Here is a 13,305-nt window from a genome sequence, read left to right on the forward strand (position 1 = left end):
CTTAACAAACCTATCAACCCACACTACCAAGAATCTTACCATCAGCTAGTACTCTGTCTTCCTGTTATTCCTTCCAAAATAAATCACCTCACACTTTTCTGCATGTCCCCTCCTGGCTCTTCGTAGCTGTCTCTTTAGATCCTTCCTATCTAACTTGTAACTCTCGAGCGCCCTAACTGAACCTTCACGTCTCATCTTTACATAAGCCTCCTTCTTCCTCTTGGCAAGTGATTCAACTACTTTAGTAAACCACGATTCCCTCGCTTGATCACTTCCTCCCTGCCTGACAGGCACATAAGGACATAAGAACATAAGAACTAGAAGCAGGAGTAGGCCCCATGGCCCCTCAAGCCTGCCCCACCAGCATGTTTTAATATTTTATCATTTAATTAATAATCCTGTTTGCTCTGATTCCTACCAAAGTGTATAACCTCACGTTTGTCAACATTGTATTCCATCTGCCAGACCCTAGTCCATTCACTTAACCTATCCAAATCCCTCTGCAGACTTCCAGTATCCCCTGCACTTTTTGCTGTACCACTCATCTTAGTGTTGTCTGCAAACTTGGACATGTTGCCCTTCGTCCCTAACTCCAAATCATTGAAGCAAATTGTGAACAATTGCGGGCCCAGCACTGATCCCTGAAACCACTAGCTACTGATTGCCAACCAGAGAAGCACCCATCAATCCCCACTCTATGATTTCTATTAATTAACCAATCCTCTATCCATGCTACCACTTTACATTTAATGCCATGCATCTTTATCGTATGCTGCAAAGTTTTGTGTGGCATCTTGCCAAAGGTTTACTTGAAATCCAGACATACCACATCCATTAGCTCCCCATTATCTACCACTTTGGAATGTCCTCAAAAAATTAAACTCAATTAGTAAGGCACGACCTTGCCCTTTATGAACCCATGCTGCGTCTGCCCAATGAGACAATTTCCATCCAGACGTCTCGCTATTTCTTCTTTGATGATAGACTCCAGCATCTTCCCTACTCCCGAAGTTAAGCTAACTGGCCTATAATTACCCGCTCTCTGCCTATCTCCTTTCTTAAACAGTGGTGTCACCTTTGCCAATTTCCAATCCGCTGGGACCATCCCTGAGTCTCGTGAATTTTGGTAAATTATCACTAGTGCATTTGCATTTTCCCTAGCCATCTCTTTTAGCACTCTGTGACGCATTCCATCAGGGCCAGGAGAACTGTCTACCTTTAGCCCTATGAGCTTGCCCACCACTATCTCCTTCGTGATAACAATCATCTCAATGACCTCACCTGTCATAGCCTCATTTCTATCAGTCACTGGCATGTTGTGTCTTCCACTGTGAAGGCAGACCCAAATAACCTGTTCAGTTCCTCAGCCTTTTCCTCAACTCCCATTATTAATTCACACTTCTCATCCTCTGCAGGAAAAATATTTACCTGAAAAGCCCCTAGTTGTGACATTCCTGCACCTGTTCACTCTCACAATCTATCTTACTCTTCATTATAGCTTTTGTAGTAGCTTTCTGTTGCCCCCTAAAGATTTCCCAGTCCTCTAGTCTGCCACTAATCTTTGCCACTTTGGATGCTTTTTCCTTCAATTTGATACTCTCCCTTATATCCTTAGATATCCATGGTCGATTTTCCCTCTTTCTACTGTCCTTCCTTTTTGTTGGTATCAACAGTGAAAAACCGCTTGGAAGGTTCTCCACTGTTCCTCAACTGTTTCACCATAAAGTCTTTGCTCCCAGTCTACCTTAGCTAGCTCTTCTCTCATCTCATTGTAATCTGCTTTGTTTGAGCACAAAACACTACTGTTTGATTTCACCTTCTCCCCCTCCATCTGTATTTTAAATTCCACCATACTGGGATCGCTCCTTGCGAGAGAATCCCTAACTATGAGATCATTAGTCAATCCTGCCTCATGATACAGGACCAGAACTAGGACTGCTTGTTCACTTGTAGATTCTATTACATAATGTACTAGGAAACTATCACGGATACATTCTGTAAACTCTTCCTCCAGGATGCCTTGACCGACCTCGTTAAACCAATCGACAGGTAGATTAAAATCCCCCTTGTTAATGACTGCACCATTTCTACATGCATCAGTTATTTCTTTGTTTATTGACTGCCCCACCGTATTGTTACTCTTTTGTGGTCTGTAGACTACTCCTATCAGTGACTTTTTCACCTTACTATTCCAAATTTTCAGTGTGAAGCTGCAATTGTACAGCTGCAATTTGACCTCATGGCTCCGATCTCAATTCCTCTGCCAATAAAAGCTAACACACCGTCCGCCTTCTTCACAACCCTATCAACCTGGGTGGCAACTTTCAGGGATCTATGGACATGGACACCGAGATCTCTCTGCTCATCCACACTACCAAGAATCTTACCATTAGCCCAGTAATCTGTCTTCCTGTTATTCCTTCCAAAATGAATCACCTCACACTTTTCTGCATTAAATTCTATTTGTCATCTCCCAGCCAGCTCTGCAGCTTATCTATGTCCCTCTGTAACTTGTAACATCCTTCCGCACTGTCCACAACTCCAGCGAGTTGAGTGCCATCTGCAGATTTACTCACCCATCTCCTATGCCCTCCTCCAGGCCATTTATAAAAATGTCAAACAGCAGTGGCCCCAAAACAGTTCTTTGTGGTACACCACTAGTAACGAAAGATTTATCACGTCCCCTCCTGGCTCTTCGTAGCTGTCTCTTTAGATCCTTCCTATCTAACTTGTAACTCTCGAGCACCCTAACTGAACCTTCACGTCTCATCTTTACATAAGTCTCCTTCTTCCTCTTGGCAAGTGATTCAACTACTTTAGTAACCCACGATTCCCTCGCTTGACCACTTCCTCCCTTGCCTGACAGGCACATAAGTACATAAGAACTAGGAGCAGGAGTAGGCCCCATGGCCCCTCAAGCCTTCCTCACCAGCATGTTTTAATATTTTATCATTTAATTAATAATCCTGTTTGCTCTGATTCCAACCAAAGTGGATAACCTCACATTTGTCAACATTGTTTTCCATCTGCCAGACCCTAGTCCATTCACTTAACCCATCCAAATCCCTCTGCAGACTTCCAGTATCCTCTGCACTTTTTGCTGTACCACTCACCTCAGTGTTTTTTTTAAAATAATTTTTATTGAAAAATTTTGAATTTATCCAACAACAACGAACCATAATAAAATACCAAAAATAACAATAATATTAGCAATCATAAACATTCGCCCCACCTCCATGAACAACACAGCATTTTGACAACAACGCAAATTAACACAATATTAAGTTACCGTCCCCGCCACCCCCTTCCAGAATTCTTCCAGTGCTGGGCATGCCCAGAACATATGGGCATGGTTCACTGGACTCCCCGAACATCTGGTGCACCTGTCCTCACCCCCAAAGAACCTACTCATCCTAGTCCCGGACATGTGGGCCCGGTGCAGCACCTTAAATTGGATGAGACTGAGCCTCGCACATGAGGAGGAAGAGTTGACTCTCTCAAAGGCATCCGCCCAGGTTCCGTCCTCTATCTGCTCCCCGAGTTCCTCCTCCCATTTTGCTTTCAACTCCTCCACTGATGACTCCTCCACCTCCTGCATTACCTTATAGATGTCAGACACCTTCCCCTCTCCGACCTACACCCCCGAAAGCACTCTGTCCATCGTCCCCCGCGAGGGCAGCAAAGGGAATCCCTCTACCTGTCGCCTAGCAAACGCCTTTACCTGCAAGTATCTGAACATGTTCCCTTGGGGAAGCCCAAATTTATCTTCCAGTTCCCCCAGGCCCGCAAACCTCCCGCCAATAAACAGGTCCCTCAATTTACTGATGCCCGCCCTTTGCCACCCCCTAAATCCCCCATCCCTGTTCCCTGGGATGAACCGATGATTGCCACCCAATGGAGCCTCCATCGAGCCCCCTGTTTCCCCCCGATGCCGTCTCCACTGTCCCCAGATTCTTAGGGTCGCCGCCACCACCGGGCTCGTGGTAATCCTCTTAGGGGAGAGCGGAAACGGTGCAGTTACCATGGCACCCAGACTCGTACCTCTACATGACGCCTTCTCAATTCTTTTCCACGCAGCCCCTCCCCCCTCCATCACCCATTTACGCACCATTGACACATTGGCCGCCCAATAGTACCCCAGAAGGTTGGGCAGCGCCAGCCTGCCTCTATCCCTCCCTCTCTCCAGAAACACCCTCTTCACTCTCGGAGTCCCATGTGCCCACACAAAGCTCAAAATACTGCTAGTCACTCTCCTAAAGAAGGCCCTGGGGATAAAGATGGGCAGGCACTGAAAGAGGAACAAGAACCTCAGAAGCACCGTCATTTTGACGGACTGCACCCTCCCCGCCAACGACAATGGCAGCATGTCCCACCTCTTGAACTCCTCCTCCATCTGATCTACAAGCCTGGTGAAATTATGTTTGTGGAAAGTCCCCCAGTCCCTGGCCACCTGCACCCCCAGGTACCTAAAGCTCTCCCCTGCCCGCCTAAGCGGGAGCCTACCAATTCCTTCCTCCTGGTCTCCAGGGTGCACCACAAACACCTCACTCTTGCCTAAATTTAATTTATAACCTGAAAAGGTCCCAAACTCAGCTAGCAGCTCCATCACTCCCGGCATCCCTCCCACCGGGTCCGCCACATACAGTAACAGGTCATCGGCATACAACGACACCCTATGTTCCTCCCCACCTCGCACCAACCTCTCCACCTCTCTGCATCCCTCAACGGCATCGCCAGCGGCTCGATTGCCAGTGCAAACAACAAGGGGGACAGGGGGCAACCCTGCCTGGTCCCTCGGTAAAGCCGGAAGTGCTCCAACCTCCTCCCATTTGTGGCCACACGCCATCGGGGCCTCATTTAGCAGCCTTACCCATCTAATGAACCCTTCACCAAATCCAAACCTCCCCAACACCTCCCATAGGTACCCCCACTCCACTCTATCGAAGGCCTTCTCCGCATCCAGCGCCACCACTATCTCTGCCTCCCCCTCAATCACCGGCATCATGATGACATTCAACAATCTCCGCACATTCGTGTTCAGCTGCCTTCCCTTCACAAAACCTGTCTGGTCCTCGTGCGCAACCCCTGGCACACAGTCCTCTATCCTGGTGGCCAGGATTTTTGCCAGCACCTTGGCATCTACGTTGAGGAGAGATATGGGCCTGTATGAACCACACTGCTGGGGGTCCTTGTCCCTCTTTAAAATTAACGAGATCAGCGCCCGCGACATCGTCGGGGGCAAAGTCCCCCCTTCCCACGCCTCATTAAGTGCCCGCACCAGCAAGGGGCCCACTAGGTCCACAAACTTTTTATAAAACTCCACCGGGAACCCATCCGGCCTCGGTGCCTTCCCTGACTGCATCTGCCCAATCCCCTTAACTAGATCCTCCAGCTCAATTGGCGCCCCCAACCCCTCCACCTGCTCCTCCTGCACCTTCGGGAAAGATAGCCCGTCGAGAAACCTCTCCATTCCCCTCCTCTCCACCGTTGGCTCCGACCGGTACAGTTCCCCGTAAAAGTCCTTGAAGACCTCATTCACCTCTACCCCCTTCCGCACCACATTCCTACTCTTGTCTCTCACTCCAGCAATTTCCCTAGCCGCATCCCGCTTGCGGAGCTGATGAGCCAGCATCCTACTCGCCTTTTCACCATGTTCGTACACTGCCCCTTGTGCCTTCCTCCACTGTGCCTCTGTCTTTCTAGTGGTCAGCAAATCAAATTTAGCCTGTAGGCTGCGCCTCTCCCCCAACAGCCCCTCCTCTGGTGCCTCCGCGTACCTCCTATCTACCTCCAGCATCTTCCCCACCAGTCTATCCCTCTCACTCCTCTCGCTCCTCTCCCTGTGTGCCTGGATGGATATCAGCTCCCCACGAATCACTGCCTTCAGGGCTTCCCAGACCACCCTCACCTGAACCTCGCCCGTATCATTCACCTCGAGGTACCCCTCAATACTTGCCCGGACCCTCCTACACACCTCCTCCTCCGCCAACAACCCCACATCCAACCGCCACAACGGGCGCTGGTCCCGCACCTCCCCCATCTCCAACTCTATCCAATGCGGAACGTGGTCGGAGATTGCAATGGCCGAATACTCGGCCTCCTCCACTCTCGGAATCAGTCCCCTACTCACCACGAAGAAGTCTATCCAAGAGTAGACCCTATGTACGTGGGAGAAGAAAGAGTACTCGCGTGCCCTCGGTCTCACAAACCTCCATGGATCCACCCCACCCATCTGGTCCATAAACCCTCTCAGTACCTTGACCGCCGCCGGCCTCCTACCCGTCCTAGAGCTGGACCGATCCAGTGAAGGATCCAACACCGTATTAAAGTGTCCCCCCCATGATCAGACCTCCCACCTCCAGATCCGGGACCCGTCCCAACATACGCCTCATAAAGCCCGCATCGTCCCAATTTGGGGCATACACACTAGCAAGTACCACCTTCTCTCCTTGTAGCCTGCCCCTAACCATAACATACCTACCCCGCTTATCCGCCACCACCTCCGCTGCCTCAAACGACACACTTTTCCCCACCAGAATTTCCACTCACCAGTTCTTCACATCCAACCCAGAGTGGAAAACCTGCCCCACCCATCCCTTCCTCAGGCGGACCTGGTCCGCCACCTTCAGGTGGGTCTCCTGAAGCATTGCCACATCTGCCTTTAGTCCCCTCAGATGAGAAAGTACCCTCGACCGCTTCACCGGCCCATTCAATCCTCTCGCATTCCAGGTGACCAACCGGATCAGAGGGTGTCCCGCCCCCCTCCCCCGTCGAGTAGCCATAGCCCGTCGACTGCCCGCCACAGGCCAGCACCCCCTGGCCGACCCAGTCCCCACAGCGACAACACCTCACCTCTGTCCCCCCGGCCCCGACCAGCTCCTTCCTGACCCTGCCAGCAGCAACGTGGTATTCCCCTTCCCCCCCCCCCCCCCCCCCCCCCCAAGGCTAGGAACTCTCCTGGCCGCGAACCGTCCCCCATTGTATTTCCGTGGGTCAGCTAACTTCTGATGACCCCGGAAACTCCCGCCAAAAATCCGACACCTCCCAAAGTGAGATCATCCCCCATCCTGTCCCTCCTCCAGGCACCGCTCCAGCGCGGGGAAGAACCACTTAAGGCCCCGCCTCCCCATCACCGTCTCCACCCCCAGCCCCGCAGCGCGGGAAACCAGAGGAAAGCCCGCGCTTTCGCACTGCCCCACCACACCCTTCTAACGCAGCTCCCAAATATCAGCCCCACTCCATACCCCCACTCCGGCATAGAATACAACAAACCCCCCCAACCCTCCCCGCAAGATACAAAACTTAAACAATGCCCCACAGCAATAAAAAACATAACAGAACAACACCCCCATAAATAACCATATCAAAATTGCAAAAGTACAAAAAGAAAAAAAAAGGAGAACACAGCAACAGCAGAAACCAGCAATAAAGCACTGCAACCGACCCCGCAACCCACAACCCCGAGTTCAAGTCCAGTTTCTCCGTCCGCACGAAGGCCCACGCCTCCTCCGGGGAGTCGAAATAATAATGTCGGTCCGAATAAGTTACCCACAGGCGTGCGGGCTGCAAAAATTCCGAACTTTATCTTTTTCCTGTAAAGCACCTCCTTCGTCCGGTTAAATCCGGACCGCCGCTTAGCCACCTCCGCACTCCAATCCTGGTAGATCCGTACTACCCCATTTTCCCAATTGCTGCTCTTCACCTTCTTGGCCCGGCGCAGCACACACTCCCGATCACTGAACCGGTGGAACCTCACCAGCACCGCACGCGGGGGTTCATTCTCCTTAGGCCTCCTGGCCAGTACTCTGAGTGCTCCCTCCAGCTCCAAGGGCAGATGAAAGGACCCAGCCCCCACTAGCGAGTTCAGCATCTTCACCACGTAGGTTGTCAGGTCCAACCCCTCCAGCCCCTCCGCAAGGCCCAAGATCCTCAGATGTTTCCACCTCATGCGGTAATCAATCTACTCGAAGCGGTCTTGCCACTTCTTGTGGAGTGCCTCATGTCCCTCCACCTTACTCACGAGGATCCCGGCCTCCTCCTCTCGTTCAGTGGCCTGTGTCTGCAACTCCTTGATGGCAGCACCCTGGGTCGTCTGAATCTCCAAGAGCCTTCTGTTCATTTCCTGCATAGAGCTCAGTACCTCAGCCTTGAAATCTGCAAAACAGCACAGGAGAGCAGCTTGTTGCTCCAGGGCCCACTGCTTCCACTCCTCTGGAGCTCCGCCGGCCGCCATCTTGGATTCCTTCCCCCGTTTTTTCTGGGGAGCTGCTGCCGTTTTTTCCCCCTTTTCACTCCGAGTTCGAGTCATGGACTGCTGGGAAAGTCGATCAACACACCTTCTCCCACCGGGAAACGTTGAAAAATTTCCGTTTTGGGCTCTAAAAAGAGCCGAAAAGTCCGTTTAAAACAGGAGCTCCCAAATGTGTGGCTTCCTACGTCATCGATGCCACTGGAAGACTCCACTCATCTTAGTGTTGTCTGCAAACTTGGACATGTTGCCCTTTGTCCCCCAACTCCAAATCATTGAAGCAAATTGTGAACAATTGCGGGCCCAGCACTGATCCCTGAAACCACTAGCTACTGATTGCCAACCAGAGAAGCACCCATTAATCCCCACTCTATGCTTTCTATTAATTAACCAAACCTCTATCCATGCTACTACTTTACCCTTAATGCCATGCATCTTTATCGTATGCTGCAAAGTTTTGTGTGGCACCTTGCCAAAGGTTTTCTTGAAATCCAGACATACCACATCCATTAGCTCCCCATTATCAACCACTTTGGAAGGTCCTCAAAAAATTACCCTCAATTAGTTAGGCACGACCTTGCCCTTTATGAACCCATGCTGCGTCTGCCCAATGAGACAATTTCCATCCAGACGTCTCGCTATTTCTTCATTGATGATAGACTCCAGCATCGTCCCGACTACCGAAGTTAAGCTAACTGGCCTATAATTACCCGCTCTCTGTCTATCTCTTTTTTTGAACAGTGGTGTCACGTCTGCTAATTTCCAATCCGCCGGGACCATCCCAGAATCTCGTGTATTTTGGTAAATTATCACTATTGCATTTGCTATTTCCCTAGCCATCTCTTTTAGCACTCTGGGATGCATTCCATCAGGGCCAGGAGACTTGTCTACCTTTAGCCCTATGAGCTTGCCCACCACCTGTCATAGCCTCATTTCTATCAGTCACTGGCATGTTGTGTCTTCCACTGTGAAGACAGACCCAAATAACCTGTTCAGTTCCTCAGCCATTTCCTCAACTCCCATTATTAAATCACCCTTCTCATCCTCTACAAGAAAAATATTTACCTGAAAAGCCCCTAGTTGCCACATTCCTGCACCTGTTCACTCTCACAATCTATCTTACTCTTATTTATAGCTTTTGTAGTAGCTTTCTGTTGCCCCCTAAAGATTTCCCAGTCCTCTAGTCTCCCACTAATCTTTGCCACTTTGGATGCTTTTTCCTTCAATTTGATACTCTCCCTTATTTCCTTAGATATCCATGGTCAATTTTCCCTCTTTCTTCTGTCCTTCCTTTTTGTTGGTATCAACAGTGAAAAATCGCTTGGAAGGTTCTCCACAGTTCCTCAACTGTTTCCCCATTAAGTCTTTGCTCCCAGTCTACCTTAGCTAGCTCTTCTCTCATCTCATTGTAATCTGCTTTGTTTGAGCACAAAACACTGCTGTTTGATTTGACCTTCTCACCCTCCATCTGTATTTTAAATTCAACCATACTGTGATCGCTCCTTGCGAGAGGATCCCTAACTATGAGATCATTAGTCAATCCTGTCTCATTATACAGGACCAGAACTAGGACTGCTTGTTCACTTGTAGGTTCTATTACATAATGTTCGAGGAAACTATCACGGATACATTCTGTAAACTCTTCCTCCAGAATGCCTTGACCGATCTCGTTAAACCAATCGACAGGTAGATTAAAATCCCCCTTGATAACGACTGCACCATTTCTACATGCATCAGTTATTTCTTTGTTTATTGACTGCCCCACCATTTTGTTACTCTTTTGTGGTCTATAGACTACTCCTATCAGTGACTTTTTCACCTTACTATTCCAAATTTCCACCCAAATGGATTGATGGGTTGACCCTGTAATCCGCATTCAATTTTTTTCTCCAAAATGAATCACCTCGCATTTATCAGGGTTAAACTCCATCTGCCATTTTTCGGCCCAGCTCTGTATCCTATCAATGTCTCTTTGCAGCCTACAACAGCCCTGCACCTCATCCATGGCTCCACCGATCTTTGTGTCATCAGCAAATTTACTGACCCAGCCTTCAGCCTCCTCCTCCAAGTCATTGATTACAGTCACAAATCAAATGAAAGTGAAATGAAAATGGCTTATTGTCACATGTAGGCTTCAAACAAAGTTACTGTGAAAAGCCCCTAGTCGCCACAATCCGGTGCCTGTTCGTGGCGGCTGGTACAGCAAAAAGCAGAGGACCCAGCACAGAACCCTGTGTTACACCGCTTGTAACTGGTCTCCAGTCTGAAAATTTTCCATCCATCACCACCCTCTGTCTTCTCAGTGCCGCAGTCCCAGTGCTAGCCACTGTGCCGCATGCCACCCCTTTCACCTTCAGCAAAACGGTATGGGGCAACATTGTTTCAAGTTCTCTAAAAACAAACATCACTAGTTTAACTGAAATGATTATCAATCTCCTGATGTCATCCAGTAAAGATACTTGAGACTGTTAAAATATGTTAGATAAATACAAATATGATTGTTATTTACCTTTGTATAGACAAGTTCGGCCCAGGTAGTGGGGAAATGGGGTGAGGCCAATCATTTTTCTATGAGGAATAGATAAGAGGTTCGGGAAGCGGGTCCATCAATAAAAGAGGAGGCAAGTTGAGGGAGGCATAAATTAATCAGGGGTTGGTTTATCACTGGTGCCTCACAGCGCCAGAGAACTGGGTTCAATTCCTGCCTCGGTAGATTGTCTGTGTGGCGCTTGTACGTTCTCTCCGTGTCTTTGTGGGTTTCCTCTGGGTCAACCGATTTCCTCCCAGAGTCCAAAGATGTGCACATTAGGTGGATTGGTCAAGCTAAATAGTCCCAGATGTGCCGGTTAGGGGGGGTTTCAAGGATTGGGCAGGGGAGTGGGCCTATTTCGGTTGCTCTTTCAGAGGGTCGGTGCAGACACGCTGGGCCAAATAGCCACCTTCTACACTGTCGGAATTCTATGGTTTTATAGATTTATCTGGCTGAAGGTGCTGTATGGCCCAGGAATATTGGACACAAGCAGGCTCGCCAATGAAGCCAATAGATACACTTTGCTACAGCAGAAGCAGAGAATCCAGGGGAACATACTAATCCCACACCCCACCCTGAAGGACATTGTGATCTGCTGCACATCACAATATGCAGCATGTGCTTTCCATGTCACTTTGTACTCTTTTCAATATTTGAAGATAATTGGTAAGGGGGTAGAAAAGACTAATGGAGATTTTTAAATACAAAAGACTTACATGTGCGCTCGGAGCCTAAGACGTCATCACTTTCCGTCTTGTCTGGGTAGATGGCAGTAAGGAAAACATCATATTTGGTGTCAGGATCCAGGTTATCTAAAACCTGGCTTGTCTCTTTGCCATTTATAATCATCTGGAAGAATAGGCAGAAAGCGAAGGTCAAGATACGTTCAGTGCATGAAACCAATTTGTTTTCTGCAAACTGATTCCCTGAATTAAATGGGGATGTTTGAATTTGATATCACTCAGGGGGCCACAAGGACCTTAAAATCCTTTACCAACCCTTGGCTGCAGCCACCTTTCCCAGTGGCATTCCCTCATGCTCATGTGGAGTATTTCTGCAGAATATTCAATTGAAGGAATAAACTAATTTGGACGGTTTTGTTAATTGTGCAAATGCTCTTCTTTGAGTGGGCAACTGAGCCCAACATCTCAATACTAAAGAGCATAGCGTACGTGCGGTAAGCAGTTTTCTGATCACCTTCTCGTACAGTAATGCCATTCAGAAAGAATGTGCTGATGTTCCTGCAGGTTACGGTTCAAAGAGCTCATCCCACCCAACTGAGTTTTGGTCAATCTCCAAATTTTCCAGTCCTGCCCGTGACTGCCTGTTCCTGTTGGGAATGGAAAATACCTGCTGTTTTCAGTGTGATCATGCCGCCTCGACCAACAGTGAATGCAACTCATTAGCAAGTGTGGAAAGGATTACAAGGATACAATGATACATCGTTGCTGGAAAGGATGTTCATACATATAGAGATGAAATGAAATGAAAATCGCTTATTGTCACGAGTAGGCTTCAATGAAGTTACTGTGAAAAGCCCCTAGTCGCCACATTCCAGTGCCTGTCCGGGGAGGCTGGTACGGGAATCGAACCGTGCTGCTGGCCTGCTTGGTCTGCTTTAAAAGCCAGTGATTTAGCCTGGTGAGCTAAACCAGCCCCAGATCTGGCTGACAGCGGTTTTGCTTCACACTCGCATGTTGCAAGGCAAATTTAAAAATCAGCTGGAGCTACACAGAAGCAGAAAGTATGGATTTCATCACCTCTTTTTTGTCCCCTCCTGCAGATGGAACCCAGCTGATTCTGTACTGCTCCGCATCCTCCGATCCATGATCCCAGTCCATCCGGAAACTTTTCCTGGTGATGTCCGAAAAGCGTAGGTTTGATGTTGGTTGGACAACCGCTGTGTGAGTAGAATGAGACCTTAAATGTACACATGTAGCAGAAAGAGCGTGAAAAGAGCGCGAGAGGAGAGACAGCAGGGACATTGAAAACAGCGCGAGAGGAGAGACAGCTGGGACATTGAAAAGAGCGCGAGAGGTAAGACAGTCGGGACATTGAAAACAGCGCGAGAGGAGAGACAGCCAGGACATTGAAAAGAGCGCGAGAGGTAAGACAGTCGGGACATTGAAAACAGCGCGAGAGGAGAGACAGCCAGGACATTGAAAAGAGCGCGAGAGGTAAGACAGCCGGGACATTGAAAACAGCGGGAGGGGACACATTGAGAGCGGCGGGGTGCCAGTGGGAGCAAAGATAATATAAGGCGGGAACCAGAAGTACGACCCGCGGACTTCTGGGAAGGATTTTCTCCTAGCCAATAAATTGTGGTGGAGAGGATACCCGAGACACTACACGTGTAGTGTCTCCCACCCGCCCTCCTCCTCTAACCTAATAATAAGACCCATTGGGGTGAGCAGGTAAGTGCTATATTATATTATTATTTTTTTATTTGTTTTATATTTGTTTACCAGAACTTGGTTGAAATTAAGTGGGATGGCAGGGAAGGTAGTGCAATGTTCCTCCTGCAGGA

At 48.9% G+C, this 13,305-nt stretch overlaps 1 protein-coding gene across 1 annotated transcript in view; it reads right to left on the bottom strand.

Annotated features, from left to right (window-relative positions):
- LOC119963790 overlaps positions 1 to 13,305 on the bottom strand; it is a 1,053,439-nt gene that overhangs the window by 237,303 nt on the left and 802,831 nt on the right. The window contains exons 115-116 of the mRNA XM_038793076.1: positions 12,539 to 12,678; positions 11,495 to 11,627 (exon numbers count right to left, since the gene is read on the bottom strand). Of these exons, the coding sequence (XP_038649004.1) occupies positions 11,495 to 11,627; positions 12,539 to 12,678 (273 nt within the window). The remainder of the gene's footprint in view (positions 1 to 11,494; positions 11,628 to 12,538; positions 12,679 to 13,305) is intronic.

Source organism: Scyliorhinus canicula, chromosome 3 (genome assembly GCF_902713615.1).
Source record: "Scyliorhinus canicula chromosome 3, sScyCan1.1, whole genome shotgun sequence".
NCBI classification, from domain to species: Eukaryota; Metazoa; Chordata; class Chondrichthyes; order Carcharhiniformes; family Scyliorhinidae; genus Scyliorhinus; species Scyliorhinus canicula.